At 38.3% G+C, this 21,996-nt stretch overlaps 1 protein-coding gene and 1 non-coding gene across 2 annotated transcripts in view; both read right to left on the bottom strand.

The window, feature by feature from the left end:
• Window positions 1-11,216: 11,216 nt before the first annotated feature.
• The window catches only part of SVEP1 (sushi, von Willebrand factor type A, EGF and pentraxin domain containing 1), a 234,079-nt gene continuing 223,299 nt past the window's right edge, over window positions 11,217-21,996 (bottom strand). The window contains exons 46-48 of the mRNA XM_023202055.3: window positions 20,261-20,356; window positions 14,855-14,948; window positions 11,217-11,497 (exon numbers count right to left, since the gene is read on the bottom strand). Coding sequence (XP_023057823.2) covers window positions 11,476-11,497; window positions 14,855-14,948; window positions 20,261-20,356 — 212 coding nt within the window. The 3' untranslated portion in view covers window positions 11,217-11,475. The remainder of the gene's footprint in view (window positions 11,498-14,854; window positions 14,949-20,260; window positions 20,357-21,996) is intronic.
• On the bottom strand, window positions 14,520-14,626 carry LOC111536849. The gene has a single exon (XR_002729829.1). It is a non-coding gene; the product is annotated as a U6 spliceosomal RNA (small nuclear RNA).

Here is a 21,996-nt window from a genome sequence, read left to right as displayed (position 1 = left end):
TGTGGTGTCTGTTTTTTTGTCCTTGTGATAGTTTGCTGAGAATGATGGTTTCCAGCTTCATCCATGTCCCTACAAAGGACATGAACTCATCCTTTTTTATAGCTGCATAGTATTCCATGGTGTATAGGTGCCACATTTTCTTAATCCAGTCTGTCATTGATGGACATTTGGGTTGGTTCCAAGTCTTTGCTGTTGTGAATAGTGCTGCAATAAACATACGTGTGCATGTGTCTTTATAGCAGCAGGATTTATAATCCTTTGGGTACCCAGTACTGGGATTGCTGGGTCAAATGGTATTTCTAGTTCTAGATCCTTGAGGGATTGCCACACTGTCTTCCACAATGGTTGAACTAGTATACAGTCCCACCAACAGTGAAAAAGTGTTCCTATTTCTCCACATCCTCTCCAACACCTGTTGTTTCCTGACTTTTTAATGATTGCCATTGTAACTGGTGTGAGATGATATCTCATTGTGGTTTTGATTTGCATTTCTCTTCTGGCCAGTGATGATGAGCATTTTTTCATGTGTCTGTTGGCTGTATGAATGTCTTCTTTTGAGAAGTGTCTGTTAATATCCTTTGCCCACTTTTTGATGGGGTTGTTTGCTTTTTTTTTTTTTTTTTTATAAATTTGTTTGAGTTCTTTGTAGGTTCTGGATATTAGCCCTTTTTCAGATGAGTAGATTGCAAAAATTTTCTCCAATTTTGTAGGTTGTCTGTTCACTCTGATGGTAGTTTCTTTTTCTGTGCAGAAACTCTTTAATTAGATCCCATCTGTTAATTTTGGCTTTTGTTGCCATTGCTTTTGTTGTTTTAGACATGAAGTCCTTACCCATGCCTGTGTCCTGAATGGTATTGCCTAGGTTTTCTTCTAGGGTTTTCATGGTTTTAGGTCTAACATTTAAGTCTTTAATCCATCTTGAATTAATTTTTGTATAAGATACAAGGAAGGGATCCCAGTTTCAGCTTTGTACATATGGCTAGCCAGTTTTCCCAGCACTGTTTATTAAATCAGGAATCCTTTCCCCATTTCTTGTTTTTGTCAGGTTTGTCAAAGATCAGATGGTTGTAGATGTGTGGTATTACTTCTGAGGGCTCTGTTCTGTTCCATTGGTCTATAGCTCTGTTTTGGTACCAGTACCATGCTGTTTTGGTTACTGTAGCCTTGTAGTATAGTTTGAAGTCAGGTAGCATGATGCCTCCAGCTTTGTTCTTTTGGCTTAGGATTGTCTTGGCAATGTGGGCTCTTTTTTGGTTCCATATGAACTTTAAAGTAGTTTTTTCCAATTCTGTGAAGAAAGTCATTGGTAGCTTGATGGGGATGGCATTGAATCTATAAATTCCCTTGGGCAGTATGACCATTTTCACGATATTGATTCTTCCTATCCATGAGCATGGAATATTCTTCCATTTGGTTGTGTCCTCCTTTATTTCGTTGAGCAGTGGTTTGCAGTTCTCCTTGAAGAGGTCCTTCACATCCTTTGTAAGTTGGATTCCTAGGTATTTTATTCTCTTTGAAGCTATTGTGAATGGGAGTTCACTCATGATTTGGCTCTCTGTTTGTCTGTTATTGGTGTATAGGAATGCTCATGATTTTTGCACATTGATTTTGTATCCTGAGACTTTACTGAAGTTGCTTATCAGCTTAAGAAGATTTTGGGCTGAGATGATGGGGTTTTCTAAATATACAATCATGTCATCTGCAAACAGACAATTTGACTTCCTTTTTTCGTAATAAAATACCCTTTATATCTCTCTCCTGCCTGATTGCCCTAGCCAGAACTTCCAACACTATGTTGAATAGGAGTGGTGAGAGAGGGCATCCCTGTCTTGTGCCAGTATTCAAAGGGAATGCTTCCAATTTTTGCCCACTCAGTATGATATTGACATTGGGTTTGTCATAAATAGCTCTTATTATTTTGAGATATGTTTCATCAATACCTAGTTTATTGAGAGTTTTTAACATAAAGGGTGTTGAATTTTATTGAAGGCCTTTTCTGCCTCTATTGAGGTAATCATGTGGTTTTTGTCTTTGTTTTTGTTTACATGCTGGATTATGTTTATTGATTTGTGTATGTTGAACCAGCCTTGCATCCCAGGGATGAAGCCCACTTGATCATGGTGGATAAGCTTTTTGATGTGCTGCTGGATTCAGTTTGTCAGTATTTTATTGAGAATTTTTACATCGATGTTCATCAAGTATATTGGTCTAAAATTCTCTTTTATTTTGTTGTATCTCTGCCAGGCTTTGGTATCAGGATGATGCTGGCCTCATAAAATGAGTTAGGGAGGATTCCCTCTTTTTCTATTGATTGGAATAGTTTCAGAAGAAATGGTACCAGCTCCTCCTTGTACCTCTGGTCGAATTCGGCTGTGAATCCATCTGGTTCTGGACTTTTTTTAGTTGGTAGGCTATTAAGTCTCTAAGGACTTGCATTATGAATCTGCGTGCTCCTGTATAGGGTATATACATATTTAGGATAGTTAGCTCGTCTTGTTGAATTGATACCTTTACCATTATGTAATGGTCTTCTTTGTCTCTTTTGATCTTTTTTGGTTTAAAGTCTGTTTTATCAGAGACTAAGATTGCAACCCCTGCCTTTTTTTGTTTTCCATTTGCTTGGTAAATCTTCTTCCATCCTTTATTTTGAGCCTATGTGTGTCTCTGCATGTGAGATGGGTCTCCTGAATACAGCACACTGATGAGTCTTGACTCTTTATCTAATTTGTCAGTCTGTGTCTTTTAATTGGCCTATTTAGCCCATTTACATTTAATGTTAATACTGTTATGTGTGAATTTGATCCTATCATTTTGATGTTAGCTGGTTATTTTGCTCATTAGTTGATGCAGTTTCTTCCTAGCATTGATGGTCTTTACAATTTGGCATGTTTTTGCAGTGGCTGGTAGTGGTTGTTCCTTTCCATGTTTAGTGCTTCTTTCAGGGTAGGCCTCATGGTGACATAATCTCTCAACATTTGCTGGTCTGTAAAGGATTTTATTTCTCCTTCACCTATGAAGCTTAGTTTGCCTGGATATGAAATTCTGGGTTTAAAATTCTTTTCTTTAAGAATGTTGAATATTGGCCCCCACTCTCTTCTGGCTTGTAGAGTTTCTGCCGAGAGATCCTCTGTTAGTCCAATGGGCTTCCCTTTGTGGGCAACCCGACCTTTCTCTCTGGCTGCCCTTAAGATTTTTTTCCTTCATTTCAACTTTGGTGAATCTGACAATTATGTGTCTTGGAGTTGCTCTTTTCGAGGATTATCTTTGTGGCGTTCTCCATATTTCCTGAATTTGAATTTGGCCTGCCTCACTATGTTGGGGAAGTTCTCCTGGATGATATCCTGCAGAGTGTTTTCCAACTTGGTTTCATTCTCCACGTCACTTTCAGGTACACCAATCAGACGTAGATTTGGTCTTTTCACATAGTCCCATATTTCTTAGAGGCTTTGTTTGTTTCTTTTTACCCTTTTTTTCCTCTAAACTTCTCTTCTCGCTTCCTTTCTTTCATTTGATCTTTAATCACTGATACCCTTTCTTCCAGTTGATCGAATCGGCTACTGAAGCTTGTACATGCATCACATAGTTCTCATGCCATGGTTTTCAGCTCCATCAAGTCATTTAAGGACTTCTCTACATTTGTTATTCTAGTTAGACATTCGACTAATCTTTTTTCCAGGTGTTGAACCTCTTTGAGATGGGTTCAAACTTCCTCCTTTAGCTTGGAGAAGTTTGATCGTCTGAAGCCTTCTTCTCTCAACTTGTCAGAGTCATTTGCCTTTCAGCTTTGTTCCACTGCTGGAGAGGAGCTGCCTTCCTTTGAAGGGGGAGAGTGGCTCTGATTTTTAGAGTTTTCAGCTTTTCTGCTCTGTTTTTTCCCCATCTTTGTTGTTTTATCTACCTTTAGTCTCTGATGTTGGTGATGTACAGATGGGGTTTTCATGTGGATGTCTGTTCTGTTTGTTAGTTTTCCTTCTAACAGTCAGAATCCTCAGCTGCAGGTCTGGAGTTTGCTGGAGGTCCACTCCAGACCCTGTTTGCCTGGGTATCCACAGCAGAGGCAGCAGAACAGTGAATATTGCTGAAGAGCAAATGATGCTGCCTGATCGTTCCTCTGGAAACTTCATCTCAGAGGTGTACCTGGCTGTGTGAGTTGTCAGTCTGCCCCTAGTGGGGTATGTCTCCCAGTTAGGCTACTTGAGGGTCAGGGACACACTTGAGGATGCAGTCTTTCCATTCTCAGATCTCAAACTCCGTACTGGGAGAACCACTACTCTCTTCAATCTGTCAGACAGGGACATTTAAGTCTGCAGAGGTTTCTGCTGCCTTTTGTTCGGCTATGCCCTGCCCCCAGAGGTGGAGTCTACAGAAGCAGGCAGACCTCCTTGAGCTGTGGTGGGCTCCACCCAGTTCCAGCTTCCTGGCCACTTTGTTTACCTACTCAAGTCTCAGCAATGGCGGACCCCCCACCCCACCCCAGCCTTGCTACCACCTTGCAGTTCGATCTCAGACTGCTGCGCTGGCAATAAGTGAGGCTCTGTGGGCGTGGGACCCTCCCAGCCAGGCGCGGGATATAATCTCCTGGTGTGCCATTTGCTAAGACTGTTGGAAAAGCACAGTAGTAGGGTGGGAGTGACCCGATTTTCCAGGTGCCGTCTGTCACAGCTTTCTTTGGCTAGGGACGGGAATTTCCTGGCCCCCTGCACTTCCTGGGTGAGGCGATGCCTTGCTCTACTTTGGCTCACACTTGGTGGGCTCCACCCACTGTCCTGTACCCACTGTCCGACAAGCCCCAGTGAGATGAACCTGGTACCTCAGTTGGAAATGCAGAAATCACCTGTCTTCTGCGTGGCTCACACTGGGAGCTGTAGACTGGAGCTGTTTCTATTCCACCATCTTGGAACCATCCTCTTGTGTGTCTTTTTAAAGTCGGTTGGCTTGCTTCACAAAACTTAAGAGCCCAGAAATGTTGCACCCAGGAGCATGTATTTTAAGTGGCTTTACCTGCTGATTCTTGCAACTGGGAACATGTAGCTGCAATGCAATATGTTTGCTCTTTTTTGTTTTGATTTGTATAAATTTATGGAGTACAAGTATAATTTTGTAATATGCATAGATTATATGTAGTGGTGGAGCTCAGGGCTTTTAGGGTATCCATTACCTGAATAACATACACTATACCCATTAAGTAATTTATCATCATCCAGCCCCCTTCCACTCCCCTCCCGAATCTCCCTTGTCTGTCAGTCTACATTCTATGTCCATGGGTGTACATTATTAAGCTCCCACTTGTGAGAAAATGTGGTATTTGACTTTCTGTGTCTCAGTTCTTTCAATTAAGATAATGGCCCCTAATTTCATCCATGTTGCTGCAAAAGACAAAATTTCATTCTTTTATATGACTGAATAGTATTCCTTGTACGTTTTCTTTATCCAGTCATTTGCTGATGAACACTTAGGTTGATTCCATATCTTTGCTGTTGTGAATAGTGCTACAATAAATATGAATGCAGGTATCTTTTTAAAAATAATGATTTATTTCTCTTTGGGTAGATACCCAGTAGAGGGATTGCTGGATTGAATCATAGTTCTATTTTTAATTCTTTGAGAAATCTCCATAATGTTTTCTATGGAGGTTGTATTTATTTACATTCTCACTAATGGTATATAAGCATCCCCTTTTCTCTGAATCCTTGCCATCTGTTATTTCTTGTCTTTTTAATAATAACCATTCTGACTGGCTGCTTCTCATTATTTTCAAATTACTCAATTTCTTTCGAGTTCCATCCAAACCTACACTTTCGGCCCAGGCCACCTTGAATGGTGGCTTATAAGATAATTAGGGGAAAAAATGAATGTACCTGGCTTAAGGTCAGAGTTAGGAGAAAATCATGAGTAACTAAATATGATCTTTTCAAAGAAATGAGTGTTGCTGCTGCTATGTTCGTTGTTGAGGAAGTATAGGAAAGTGATTCTGATGTAACTTTGCTGGCAAACTTGAGATATTATAAGTGTGTCCACCTCTTTGGACATCTCTTACCTGGAGAACCCATAAAGTACGAGGATATACTATAAAAATGTACTGATACTTTTAATAATTGATTTTTAAAAAATCCCTTAACTTGATTTTAAGCAAATATTTTCCTCCTACATATACAAGTGGCTCAAAATTTATCAGTATTTTCTCTTGGTAATAGCTTCTATTTCTGTATTAAACTAATCATCATATTGATCTGAATTCTTCACTAGAGACTCCTAAAGTTCTGTTTAAACAAAACTAAACAGAGACAAGATCTTTACATTTATAGAATAGATGCCAATGTACTTGTCAGGTTAATTAGAATAAATAGAAAAATTATGTACACACACACACATTAATGTGGGACTTTTACTTCAATTAATTTTTATGAAGATGATTACTTTTGTGGATATTAAAACATATTTACAAATATAAAAATGGAAAAGGAAAATGTGGTACACACACACATACACACACACAGTGGAATACTATTAAGCCATAAAAGGAAGGAAATCCTGCCATCTGCAATAACATGAATGAATCTGAAGGACATTATGCTACATGAAATAAGCCAGACACAGAGAGATACATGATGTATGATTTCACTTATATATGGAATCTAAAATAGTCAAACTCATAGAAGTGGAGAATGCAATGGTGGTTGCCAGGGGCTAGAAAGGGGAGGAGTGGGGGAAATGGGTAGATGTTGGTCAAAGGGTTATAAGTTATAGGTTATAAGATGAACAAGTCTGGGGAATCCAATCTACAGCATGGTGACTATAGTTAACAATACTGTATTGTATACTTAAAATTTGCTAAGAGAATAGATCTTAAATGTCCTCACCACCACCTAACTCCTCCAACAATGGTAACTACGTATGGTGCTGAATATGTTCATGAATTTGATTATGCTAATCATTTCACAATATATACATGTATCAAATCATCACATTGTACATTCTTGAATATATACAATTTTTTGTCAATTATACCTCAATAAAGCTGGAAAAAATAAAATAGGCACTCTCACTGACAATGCATACAATTTTCTATTTCATCCCACATTTGCTAGCATTAGTTATTAACATTAAAAATAAATCTCTGCTAATCTGAAAAGCAAAAGGGTTTCCACTGTTATTTGAATTTGTGTGCTGTGTTTGTGAGGTGGAATAGTTTTTCACATACATATGAAAATAAGTTTATTGCATTTCTCTGGTGGGTTGTCTGTGTTCTTGAGCTTTATTAAGTTTTTTATTCCCATTTATATGATGAAGGTAGTATAAACACGATTCCTTGGTCTGTCATAAGAAACTTGACAACATTTTGATTACAATTTTTTGAATGACATCCAGAACTCTCAATTTACTTATGCTGTCAACTCTGCTCACCATTCCCACTGTGATTTTACTGGAACGTCTAGGTTTTTAATCCTTCAAATGTTTGAGAAAATTAACTCTAAAGACAATTTTTATGGTTTTCATATCAATATTTACTTCACTCTCCACCTTGAATTTATTTTTATGTGGTAAGAATTCAAACAAAAAGATTTTCAAATTTTTACTAATTGTCTAATACCACTCAATATTTTTCTCTCTTGCTTTCTAATATTTTATGATAAACATTTGACTGACTATTGAGGCTTCATTTTTTTTGGAAGATTTTCTTGATCAGTTATGAGGTTTTTTTTTGTTTGTTTTTGAGACAAAGTCTTGTCCTGTCACCCAGGCTGGAGTGCAATGGCAAGATCTCAGCTCACTGCAACCTCTGCCTCCTGGGTTCAAGTGATTTTCCTGTCTCAGCCTCCCGAGTAGCTGGGATTACAGGCGTGTGCCACCAAGCCCAGCAAATTTTTTTGTATTTTTAGTAGAGAAGGGGTTTCACCATGTTGGCCAGGCTGGTCTTGAACTCCTGACCTCAAGTGATTCACCTGCCTCGGCTTCCCAAAGTGCCATAATTACAGGCGTGAGCAACTGTGCCTGGCCACTTGTGAGTTTTTAAATAAAATATTTGAATTCATCTGTAGAGATTATCACATTGATGCTTTTGTGATTCTTGTTCCAGCATATACTATTTTAATTACTGTAGCTTTTTATTATGTGTTAATTTTTAAAAAAATATTTTTCATTGTTTTTCTCTAAAATATTTTAATTTTCCACTTTGCTTTTGTTTGTAATAAACATTAGAATACATTGGTCATGATCTCCCCAAAAACCCAATATGGCAAATATAATTGGAACTATATGAAGCTTGTAACTTTATTTGGAAAAAAATCACATCTTTAGGACATACAGTTCTCTCATCCAAGAAACGGCATGCTTCTCCATGAGCTGAGCATTGATGAATGTTTATAGGTATATTTTTCTAATTTTCTTCCTTGAGACTACATACATTTCTTATTTGTATAATCCATATGTATATATTTGCTGATACTGTGAGTAGAAGATTTTTACTATATTCTCTATTTATAATTAATATGCAGGGAAGCTCTTTCTTTTGGTATGTTTATCTGGTTCTCATCGTTTACTGGACTCAATGCTTCTAATGGATTTTCATGCCTTTGAGTTTTCATTCTACAAGATATATTATTATATCTCCTGCCAAAATGAAACTGTGACAATTTTCTCATTTCTATACTCTTTATTTATTTCATATATTATAGCTCTGGCTAGAACTGAAGAATAATACTCAAGGTGAACGGGAATAGCTATTTTGCTTTGTTTCTGATTTTAAAGTGAGGCATGTAGTGGTTCATAATAGGATTGATTATAATTGAAACATAAACTTCAGTATGCTGGACACTTACTGCTTTTTTAGAAATTTAAGAATGTGCTGAATTTTATCAAATGCGTTTTCTGTATTTATTGCTCTTATGCATTTCATATGGTATTATTGTAAAATACCATCTGCCTGTCAAGTATTTTAAAACATTAAATTTGCTAAATATTACCTAGTGTTAGATGTAGGTCAAAAATGCAGAAACAGTAGAGTAGGAAGTTTATGAGTTTTAGAGTAAATCAGGCTTGGGGTTCATTTGGCTTTGCCATTTAATTTAGAAGTCTGATCTAAAATTGGACTTCTCAGAGTTTCACTTTCCTCATCTATAAAATAAAGATAATAATACATATCTCAGTAGAATTGTTGTGAAGATTCAAAGAACTAATCTCTTTAAAACACCTACTGCAGTGTGTAGCATGTATTATTAGTTGTTCAAAAACTAGTTTGAAAGTTAAATTATATGATTTATAGTTCATTTTCATCTTTGTTAGGTTTTTGCATCAGAGTGGTATTTGGTAAATACCTGGCAAATACTACTCAATGTTTGTCATCTTTTCCAGCTTGTGGGATAGTTTATATAGCATGGTGAATGGCTCCCCCTTCAAAAATTCACTACAAGATATATCTGTATGAAAGATTTTTAAATTTCTTTTAAAAATTTTTGTTTTCCTACACTGGTCTTCTCTGCATAGTACGGAAGATTAAAAAATAATATTCTTCAACTATTTTTAGTATCATTACTCTGTGACTCACATTTCTAAATATGTATTATTTCCACACCTCACTTGTATGGTGCTTTACTTCCTTATATTCTCTATATGCCAGGACTACTTTGACTTACTGTGAAAATATAAACCTTTCAGCCTATTCAAAGTAACCCAATACAAACTCCACTTTGAAGGTATACTTATTTAGTAGGTACTTTCAGAACTAAGTGCTGTTTCCAATTGTTTTCTTAGCTTAATTTTTTCTGGTACTATTTTTCTTATTACTCAGATTTGGGGCTGTATTTTCTTTTCTTTTCTTTTTGAAATAGGGTCTCACTTTGTCACCCAGGCTGGAGTGAAGTGGTGTACTCTCAGCTCACTACAGCCTCGTCCTCCCAGGTTCAAGCAATCCTCCTGCGTCAGCCTCCCCAAGTAGCTGGAACTACAGGCATGCATCAAAATGCCCAGCTCATTTTTGTATTTTTTTTTTGTATTTATTTATTTTTTTTTTTAGAGATGGGGTTTCTCCATGGTGCTCAGGCTAGTCTCGAACTACTGAGCTCAAGCTATCTGCCCACCTCAGTCTTCCAAAGTGCTAGGATTATAGGTGCAAGCCATTGCACCCAGCCTTTTTGACTGTATTTTTATGTTTTTATGATTATAAATGACAAAGGTCAACATGGTTTGGAAGTTAATGGACTATGAGTAAATTTATTGGAAGGCAGACTCATAAGCATGTAAGACTGGTCAAGAAAGTGAATGTCAAGAGAAAGAAGGAGGAGTCAATGGCTGAGGGATGCCTATGGTAGTGAAGAGAACCACTAGGAGAATCAAAATGTTTTTCATCTTTCTGCATTCCTCCATGGTGCTACAACACACTCCAAGGCCTGTGTGGGAGCAGTTTTCCCAGAGGATGGAGGCAAGTTGATTGTGAATTTCCTATTTTAAAACAAAATCTAGGGTTTGACTTTATTTTCTGAAGTCTGGGGAAGTCTTCATCTTGGTACAAGTATTGTGATAGAGGTAGGTGACAGGACTGAGAGGCAGCTCAGCTTTCTCTTAGGTGGCTGCAATTCTCTTTTGCAGGTGGGACCAGGAGTACAGCTCTGGGGAACGTTTCCCATTTGCCTTTTTCCTTCTCTTTCCCTGTCTTCCCCTTCCTACCTCCTTTCTCCCAAAATAGTGAGTTGTGCGATTACCAGTCCAGGTATCAGCTCTCTGTTAATCTTCCAGTTCTTGCATTTCTTATTCCAGCCATAAGAAAGAAGACTAGCACTTTCATTGTGAACCAGTGTCATTATGCTGTTTCTCCACATCCACAAAGTTAATGCCTATGGCTTTTCAAATGTTGAGAAAAGAATTAGCCAGGCTACCCTAAGTACCAGGACATAATTATGTGGTGGAGAGTACTAGGTCCAACAGTTACTGTCTAATTAAATGAAAGAAAAAAATTTTATTATTATACATATTGTAAAGAAGATGGAACCAGAACGAAGGGGTCTCCTTTATTGTAAGGGTTCTCCCATGTGGTGCCAGTGGCACAGATGAAAGATCATGAGTCCTCTCTATGAATCCCTTGGCCACCTCATAAAATGGTACTATCCAGCAAAATATTATTTAGTAGCAAAATATATTTTAATTGAAAAATCATTTTAAGTAACTGAATAAAAACGTGTACCAGGAACTTTCCCAATAGACAGCAGAATATGTACATTTTGTGAGGGTAGAGCAGCATCTATTTAATATAATTTTTATATAGAAAATACAGGCATATTTAAAAATGGAAAACATGTAAGAAAGTATGTCACAAGGAATAACAAAATATATCACAAAATTAAAAAAGTAACCCCAAGTAACAAGTTTACTAAACAAGACCCAGCACCATGTTGGACTTTCTTTGCATAAGTTCCAGGATGCCCAGGCACTACCAAGGAGAGATGATCCTGCTTTTGGGAGAGCCAGCTGGTCGTGCAGTGGTTAAAACCCAGTCCTCCTTTTCCTGGAAAAAAAAAAGCAACCAAATAGATTCAAAAGAAGAAATTGAACTGAAGAGCTAACATCTCTTTAGGGGTTGATGAAAACAGGATTGAAAGTCCCAGATATCTGGGCATTATCTGTGATGTTTATAGGGATGGGGGTCATTCCTTGAGATAACTGAGAGGCATGGAGTGCTAACTTATGGAAAGATCTGAGAAGCATCAGACCTGAGTTTTAGTCTTGATTCTGCCACTAGTTTTTTATCTTACAATTCTCTCTTCTGTAAAATGAGGGGTTTGGACCTAATGAACCTAAAGGTCTCTTAGTCCACTAAGAATCTATGGTTTTTAGTTATGGTATTTGCTTAGGATCAGTTTTCTGCAGATGTGCACAGAGGTCAGAGGAAACACAATTTCCTTCTGAACCACTGAATTATCTGGGAAAAAGGTCAGGTCAGTCTTATTTATCAGTACAGAATGTTAAACATTGAGGGATTTAATGGATGCCATAAGGCTTTTCTCTACCAGCTGACAATCATGCCAGGAAATTGCTCCATCTGTTAACAAGCCTTTACTGAGCAGTGATTTTTGTGCCTGTACAAGGCACTAGGCATGTGTTTTTGTTTGTTTGTTTTTAAAAACAAGATCTTACTCTGTTGCCCAGGCTGGAGTGCAGTGGCACAGTCTTGGCTCACTGCAACCTCCGCCTCCTGGGTTCAAGCAATCCTCCCACCTCAGCCCCCTGAGTAGCTGAGACTACAGGCGTATGCCACCATGCCTGGCTAATTTTTCTGGGTATTTTTTATAGAGACGGGATCTTCCTATGTTGCTCAGGCTGGTCTTGAACTCCTGGATCCAAGTGATCTGCTTGCCTTGGCTTCCCAAATTGCTGGGATTACAGGTGTGAGCCATCATAGTCGGCCCAGCATACAAACTTTAACGCACTCAGTCTCATAGGAGAGAAGGAAAAAATTACACGATAACATTTATTGTTTCTCAGAAAAGCATTCTCCCCCTCCCACTTTCCTTTCATCTGGGAATTGCCAGACTCTCTTCCCTTTTACCCAGTTTTTTGACAAAATTACCCTTTATGTTGGTACAACATAATCCAACCTAGGACAGTTCATTGATTCATGCTTGGCCATTGAATCAGTCTGGACCAACCAGAGTCCTGGATTTTTAAACTGGGACAGTGTACTATGTCTCTGGATACTGTATGGTGACATGTAAAAAATTCTGTAAGAAATTTTGTCCTGGCCAGGCATGGTGGCTCATGCTTGTAATCCCAGCATTTTGGGAGGCCAAGGTGGGTAAATCACCTGAGGTCAGGAGTTCGAGACCAGCCTGGCCAACATAGTGAAATCCCATCTCTACTAAAAATACAAAAAGTAGCTGGATGTGGTGGCGCATGCCTGTAGTCCCAGCTACTCAGGAGGCTGAGACAGAATTGCCTGAACCCAGGAGGAGGAGATTGCAGTAAGCCGAGATTGCACACTGCACTCTAGCCTCGGCATCTGAGTGAGACTCTGTCTTTAAGAAAAAAAAAAAAAGAGAGAGAAATTCTGTCCTTCCCTTCCACGTGAACCAAACAGAAGAAAACCACTCCGCAGCAAGACAGAGGATGGAGCAGACCCTGGAAGAGGTGGTGACATGGGAGGTGGAGAGGCACATGTGACTTTCACTCCCTAGTCTGGTCCTCCTGATGCTCAACCACTCCTTTGTCTTTGGGTTCCATACAAGGTCCCTCTATTGTGATGATAAACCCTCTTCTTTGCTTAAACTGGTTAGAGTTTTAACAAGAATTACAGTATACAGAGGAGGAATCTGCCTGGTCCTCTGGGTTGCTAGTTAGCCTTCCCTTGAATGTGGGCTACACCTCTCAGCTTGATTTGGCACTATTTTTCTTGGATGCCTACATCAAACTTTTGCATAAAAATCTAGATCTTGTTTTTCTTATTAATGTACAATATTTTCATACAAGCTAATAATTATCCTTTCCTCAATCAAGAAAGAACTCCTATGGACAGGTTTTAAATCACGCACTCTCTCTGGACTTCCTTTTCTTTATCTCAAAAATGAAGAGGTTGAAATATAAAATCTAATATTTATAAGAAAGTACTAAATACTTTGTCACTGTTTTGTTTTTTTCTCTTTTATTTCCTCTTTATTTGGCTCTCATTTTCTTAAAGTCAACTCTGCTGTCAGGTAAAGGTATAATCTTGGCAGCTTCTTAATATATTTGTCCATTTCAAATTTGCTGTTTAGGGTTCAGTTTATTTTTTCTCTTTTTGCAGAGATGGCATACACTTGAGATGATGTGAGGAAATTCACTGGCATTACTGTAATTGCTTTTTTTATATTTGCAAGTTGACTTTGACATTCCAATCAAAATAACCAGGAAATGAAAAATAAAAGTTGTTTTCAGTTAACTGAATTTTTCTCACTTTAAAAAATGAATATGGAAATACCGATTTGTTTTTAATGAGTCCTATATGACGGGGGTAAGTGTACATAATACAAATCTAAGTGCAGGGATGTACACTGAAAGTCTAAAAACATAGCTGATAATATTTCAACATTGCAACATTGGTGAGGACAATGTTTGAATGTTGAAAATATTTTATCTATGGTATGGCACAATATGGCTGATGATTTTCCTGATGTTTAAAAAGATATAAATGATCTTTTAACTATTTTTCCCTTTGACTTATTTTTATGATAGTATTTTTAAACTATAATATTTATCTGGTCAGAAATGAGAAACCAATGAAAAAACATATTTTTACATAATCTTTTTGTAGTCAATGAAATGCTACGCATATAAACACTAAAATATAAAACAAAAATATTTTACTTTAAAATAAACATTTCCTATCAATTCAATACAATTTTTATTGTAATGAAGAACTTAAACATCCATTGGGTCATTTTCAATAAAATATATTGTCTATTTATTTTACATCCTTGCATCTGTAGGATGCAATCCTCTGTTCAAGAAGATGATTTATTTATTTATTTATATAACCCATTTTTTTTTTAATTGCAAAAAATGTGGAATGCTTCAAATATTTGTGTGTCATCCTCTAGCATGGGTCATACTAATCCTCTCTATGAAGTTCCAGTTTTAGTATATGTGCTGCTGAAGTCAGCACAAGACTGCTTAAGTTTGAGACATTCTTGTTTTATTTGTCAATCCTGAACTAATATTTCTTAGCTTTGGTTTTAGTTCAAATTTAGAGAGCATGTCTCAAAATGGATATTTTCACATACAAAATACTTACACTCAAACTAGATAGAGATAACTTCTGGCTCTTATGACAATTTACTTGAATTTTAGAGTCTTCATGTTACAGGTGAACATTAGTTTTTGGTTATCCTACCTGGAACAGTTATGTCCCGTCCAAGCAGAAAGACAATGACATCGGTTTGGTCTTACACATTTTCCACCATTTAAGCAGGGAGACTGGCAAACAGCTGGAATAAAAAGCCGACACATTTATTTAATACTTAGCAATCCTGACAATATCCATAAAGGCACATAGGATAAGATTTGCCTCTACTTCCTGCAGCAGCCACTGCTGGTCTTCATATGCTGTTAGCATTATCTATTTCTGCTGCTCTGCTTGACCTCACATCCTTATGTGGTACTACCTCCCTTTTTCCTTCCAAGCTGGTCAATTTTCACATTTAAGTCCCAGATTAAGTTCTACATACTTATTGAAGGCTTTGCTGATCACTCCAAGTCCACTGATTTTCCTCTTCTCTAATCTTTTATTATTTATGCCTTTTTTATTTATGCCACAATCTGACACTTTGAGCATTTTGAACTATAAATTTTTTTGTGTTCAATTAGCTTGTACATTTCTTCCTTTTTAAAAATGTCTTGCCACTGACTTGAAGCTCAGGAGTGTAAATTCCTCAAGGGAGTTAGCATTGAACTCTATGATTGACTGGGTGATTAAGTCAGACATCAACTTTTATGACAATAAATTAGGCACATGGATTGTCTAAAATAACATGATTCAACATCCCTTTGTGTTTGGCGAGGGGACACATCTCACGGTATCAGCTTTAACTGAAATTACAGAAACTGGTTAGCCACAGATAAAACCCTGAGAGGACACCGAAAGGTTTACTATCTAGGTGCCTTTCTCACAAATCCATAATCTCATAACCAAACTCTTCATCTGCATACATTTGTTAAAAAACCTGAAGATGCTGAAAATTCATCATGACCTAATACCAGCAAGTGTAACATATCAAAGAGAAAGGAGCACTCCTTGTAGGAAGGAAATAAAATGTCTGTTGGGAGAAAGCTGGAAATAAGAACCATTCCAATCTCTGTAGCACAGAAAGGCAGGCTCTTTCCTGGATGAAAAACTCCTTTTTGGTGAAATATAAGTAAATGTCATTTCTTCAGTCATTCATTCATAAAATATGGAGAAAATGTCTGCTAAGCAAGTAGCGGGCACTTGATAAGCACTGGTCCTTGTCCAGACAGAACAAGAGAGAGGACAAGAAGTAAAATACGCCTTTCCCCTTGGGGAGCTCTCTTGGTAAGTTAAGATTAAGAGCTGGCCAGCAGAATGCACTTATTAGCAATCTAATGGGAAAGAAAATTATGAAACAAAGCAGGATTAAAACAGGCAAAAATAAAACTCAGTAACTGAAAACAAACTCTCCATAGTTTCGGCTTGCTGATATAAGAACACGTTACTCCTTTTCAGGACTATGCTGATTTAGCAGTGCCTGACTGCACTAACAAACTAGTCATTACTTTTACTTCCTTGTCTAAAAGCTTAATCCTCCTTCCCTATCACATCGGTGGTCCCAGTGTTCATTCAGGGCCACCTTTTCATGTCATGTGTCTTCTGCAGTCTTATTTTTCCCCCCATGAGTATTTTTCAGTGATGACTTATAAATCTCTATCTTCATCTAAATGAATTTTCTGAGACCCTAAACTATCATCCAACTGCCTATCACTCCCCTTGTATGTTTCACAGTCCCCTCAAACTCAGTGTGTCCATACTTAACTCCTTATGGCTTCTCCTGGCTTCTCTATCTCAGTAAATGGCATCATCTTCCACTCCAATGCCCAAGCTGGAAACAGCTTTTACTCTTCCAAGTAGTTTTGACTCTACGTGGATTCTACCCCTCACAACAGATCTGTAACCGAGTAGCATTGATTCTTACTCTTTACTGTCTCTCAAATCTGCTCTTTTGTGGTTGTTTCTCCTGACTTCATTAATTCTTGCTAATTCTGCTTTTACAATCCCCCCCCCCACCCAACGAATCTCTCTATTGTAAGTCTTGCTTTCTTCCACTTTTCATACTGCTGCCAAAATCAGTTTTCTAAAAGAAAATCCGATCACATGATTTTCCTGCTTAAGATCCTTCAGTGGCTTCTGTAGCTCTCAACACATAATTTAGCATCTTGCACTTGGCATGCGATGTGTTTCCTGATCTGATGTGGCCCATCTTTAGAGCTTCATTCCAGCCATTCCCCTGCATTTCCTCTATGGCTTTGGTTATCCTTTGCTGAACACACCTGTGTATTTTATGATTCATGCCTTTAGCTGCAACGATTTTCTTCTGGTGACTCCTTTTGTTTCTCCTCAGATTCTATGCTTGCGAAGCTTTTTCTGAACTTTGACATTTGGTTAGTTTACTCATTTTCACTGTTGTCATAGCCCATTTTATAGATTTTGATTAGCCTCTATCTTAACATATCCTAGTTATCTATTTACAGGCCATTCCGTATCCCTTCCCCTTTCCTAGACTGAAATTCTGGAGGGCAGGAGCCCCTGTTTTATATGCTTATGATATGCTTAGTACTTAGGGGTATAAATAGGATCTATGCTGAGGTAGCTGCTATAAGATTTGGAAAAACGAAGACCATAGTCAGTGTCATTAAGGAGCATATTCTTGTTAGAGAGCTAAGGCGTAAAAGAAATTCACATAAATCAGATCCATTTATTAGCTTTAACTGCATGATTCTAACTAGTTGTGTAACATTTATAGAAATGGAATGTTAGAAAGTAGATTATTGTGATATTGAACAAGTTTAGAGATCAGAGGAAACTTAGCTAGGACTTGGGGGTTGAGTGAGGCTAGAATAGGTGGAGGAAAGAGGCAGATCATGTGCACATGTAAGGAGACTGGGGAGAACAGGCTGCTTGCAGGGGTAGTGAGAAAACCGTCACTGCAGGGCACAGTGTGTAATGGTAGGATAAGAAGTGAGTTGTGCTTCAGGTGTGCGGAAGCTGGCTTATGCAGTACCTTGGAAGTCAAAAGAATTCAGGGTGGATGTGGAGACTAAAATAGAGAACCATTTTAGGCTCTTAAACCAGGGCAAAGACATGCCAAAGTAGTACACTGATGATGTTCAGTCTGGAGGGACATGGTGACAAGAAGGTCAACTGGGCCATGATACAGGATCTTTTACTGGGTGGTGACAGTGGTGTGGAGTAGAATGTGAGGGATGCTGAACAGGAAGGAACAAAAATAGTGATGGTGCTGTAACCTCAGATGAAAGGGAAGGTGAGCCAAGAGTAATTCATTCATTACTTGCACCAGTAAGGTACCTGGAAAAAAGCAGAGCTTGTTTATAGATGAGCAGGAGAAACGTGGGTAAATATCAAGGTTGATTTATTACAAACAAACACTATATAGACTGCTTTCAGAGTCTCAAATAAGGCCTTCAAATTCAGCCTCCAGGACATTTTTCCTTCCCTACCTTCATGAATGGCTCAATTTTGGCTTTAAGTAGGGTGATGACTGCCTGTCTGCTTTTGTCTGTAACAGTACTTTTCAGTCTCATTTTTCTGGTTTACTTATTAATAGTGCCTCTTTTACTCTCAAAAATGTCCTGGTTTAGATGCTTAATTATATGGTCTTCCTAGCTTAGGGTGCATGACAAGCTCTGGTGTCAGGAAGCCCTGTCTATACTTTACATGCCGTTTACATTTTACTCCACTGAGGAAGTGGTATAAACATTGTTTATAGGAAGAATAGTGGTATGTCAGAATTAATACTTAATAAATATAGCAAGCCCTATTTTTTAAATGGTGGCTTAAAACTTTAGGACATTAGAAAGGTAGTTTGTCATTTTAGATTGAGTTATTTGACATTTACTAAAAATACCTACTATATTTAGACACTAGGCTAAGCACTGGGAATATAAAGCTGACAAAATCCTTGCCCTCAGGTGGCGTATAATCTAGTGGGGGAAGGGATAGATAATCAAGCAAATGAACAGGTGTCAAAGTACAGTGGGCCAAATGCTGTATTTGAGGTCCGCAAGAGGTGCTAAGAGGATGTTTGTTACGAATCAATCAACTACCATTTGTTACTGTTGTCCATGATAAGAAACCATCTCTTTGATGAGTTTTGTAATTTTTTTTCTTTTTTCTTTAAACTTTTCTTTTAGGTTCAAGGGTGCATGTGCAGGTCTGCTGTATAGGTACATTGTGTCACAGGAGTTTGCTGTACAGATTATTTTATCACTCAGGTACTAAGCCTAGTTCCCAGTAGTTATTTTTTCTGATCCTCTCCTTCCTCCCACCCTCTACCCTCAAGTAGGCTCTGGTGTCTATTGTTCCTCTCTCTGTGTTCATGTGTTCTCATCATTTAGCTCCCACCATTTAGCTCCCACTTACAAGTGAGAACGTGTGGTATTTGGTTTTCTGTTCCTGCATTAGTTTTCTAAAGATGATGGCCTCCAGCTCCATCTATATCCCATGGTCTCGTTCTTTTTTAAAGCTTCAGGGCTGTTACTAAAAAGTAAAACAATAGGCTGGATGCAGTGGCTCACACCTGTAATCTCAACACTTCGGGAGGCCAAGGTGGGTGGATCACTTGAGGTCAGGAGTTCAAGATCAGTCTGGCCAACATGGTGAAACTCTGTCTCTACTAAAAATAGAAAAATTAGCAGGGTGTGGCAGCAGGTGCCTATAATCCCAGCTACTCGGGAGGCTGAGGCAGGAGAATCACTTGAACCTGGGAGACGGAGGTTTCAGTGAGTCAAGATCACGCCACTGCACTCCAGCCTGGGTGACCAGAGTGAAACTCTATCTCAAAAAACAAAACAAAACAAAAAAACAGATGCTGGCGAGGTTGCGGAGAAAACGGAACACTTATACACTGTTGGTAAGAGTGTAAATTAGTTCAACCATTGAGGAAAGCAGTATGGCGAGTCCTCAAAGACCTAAAAACAGAACTACCATTCAACCCAGCAATCCCATGACTGGCTATATACCCAAGGGAATAGAAATCATTCTCCCATAAAGACACATGCACGTGTATGTTCATTGCAGCACCATGCACAACAGCAAAGACATGGAATCAACCTAAATACTCATCAATGGTAGACTGGATAAAGTGACTTTTTTTTCATTTTAATTTAAATTGTATTTATGTATAACCTTGTTCTTTCTAAAGAATAAGCATGAATTTAGTAATTTAGCTTCTTAGAGATTAAAATAAATATTATTCTGAACCTCTGTGTAATGTCTTCTCTATGCTCTGCAAAACGAAGCAGATGACATAAAGAAGATAATTGAGTCGACTTAGATGCTATTCTTTGGCACATGACTGGGAAACCTGTTTAGGCAACCATAAAATTCAGTGTTGAGACACCAGTCGAGGGATCATCTTGAGGAATTTTTCAGAAACATCAGTACTTTTTCACTTTACCACCACTTCTGAGTCTGAGTTATACTCTTCAATGTCCTCTGGAGTTTCATGGGACTCAGCCACCAAGAAAACAAACCATGAAAGAGGCCTACCTATATGACAGCGAGACCCTGTCCAGCCAGGCGGGCAGTCACACTGGTAAGGGGCCACACAGCGACCTCCGTTCAGACAGGGAAGAATGCAGATTGCTAAAGAAAAGGGGGGTGGGATTGAAATGGCATTGATCAAAATACACATCTCAGATAGGTTCAAGAGTTCAGAAAACATTTTGCAGGAGTGAAACCTTATATGACTCACTCAATAACTTTCCTGCATGTGTTCTGCTTATTAATGAGTATCACTGGGAAAACACAATCAGGAAAGTAAGCCTGGATTCTTAGCCAGATATAATGACTCTAAGGCCAAATCCACTTTCAGTGAAGACACTCGGTAATCAGTGTCTGCAAAGTGCTTTGCTTTAACTCTTCACAAAATAAGCAGAACGGTCTCCATTTATTATAGTTTCAAATTTCCATTACAAATTACATAAAATGTTCTAAGAGGATTTGGCTGCCTTGAGGCTCTCTTCCTGTCTTGAACTAAATGTGAGAATGGGAATCAGATGGGCTATAACATAGGATTGGAGTTTGCAACATTTTGGTAGCAATGGGACAACAACACACCCTTTATTTCCGAGAAGCTGAAGCCTGACGGTGACTGAATGATGTGTCCCCTACACTGTCTGTGACTATCATTCCTCCTCCTAGAAACAATAGAAATCTTTAAAGAGGCATAGTCTGTTTAAAAGATGTGAGATTGTTGCCTTGCTCCTCAAAATCCCTAACCAATAGTCTCGGCATCACCTAGGAGTTGGTTAGCAACGCAGATGTCAGGTACCAACCAGATCTGCTGATCTCCCAGATGATCTGTATGCACAGCAAAGCTTGGGAAGCCCTGGTGTAATGAAGGAGGGCAGGCATACGCTCAGTGAGTCAGGCCGGCTAAGCCAGCCAAGCCAGGCCTGTCATGAGGTACCCCAAAGTCAATGCACACTAAGTCTTTGGACTCTTGACATAAGCACAGGTTAAGTCTGTGAGCTCTAGGTGAAATGGAATGGTTGGAAGTCACACTTAAAACATTTTAGTCTCTTATAAAATTTCTGCCTTTAGGAAAAACTGGTATAGACCAATGACCATCACATGAATCACTCTTAATGGTTTACATACACTGCTCCCATTGAAATATGAAACCATTTTATCCTTATATATATTTTAAGATATTGAAATAAAGTGTAGTTGAGACATTTAAAAAATTTAACATCACTATCTATACCTCCCTGGAATTTCAAATTCAAATGTGTTTCTCTAAGGATCAAAATTCTGTATTAATTTACCAAGTATGGATATAGGAGTGCCAGCTTTCCTTATTTTCTTAATTAGTATAAACCATTCTTAACAACAAAGAGGAAATGGTGAGCTGCAAATATTACCTGCAAAGTACATGTTTTGCAGTGGTGCCCTTTTATACCAACTGTAGCAATGATTGACATAGCACATAGTAGACCCTGAATTAAGGGAAGAGGATGGCTTGGAGACTTTACAACAAGCTCCTTCTCAAGAAGACTTTTGCAAACTTGTGCCGGGGAGCATGTGAAGATGACTTTAGATGGATCTTAATAACAGTATTTTCAAAGTCATGAATATTTTAGATCTTCTGCAACCTATTGACACATATGTGCACTGTTTGGTGTGGACAAGGACTTACAGCAAATGAATTATTCCCAACACTACAACCATTTCCTGGTAACTCCCCTCAGGTGGGAGCATCCAGGCAATTTGTCACGACACAA

The sequence above is a fragment of the Piliocolobus tephrosceles genome, chromosome 14 (genome assembly GCF_002776525.5).
Source record: "Piliocolobus tephrosceles isolate RC106 chromosome 14, ASM277652v3, whole genome shotgun sequence".
Classification (NCBI taxonomy): Eukaryota; Metazoa; Chordata; class Mammalia; order Primates; family Cercopithecidae; genus Piliocolobus; species Piliocolobus tephrosceles.
Note: the sequence above shows the minus strand (reverse complement) of the source record. Positions and strands in the feature narration are given on the sequence as shown.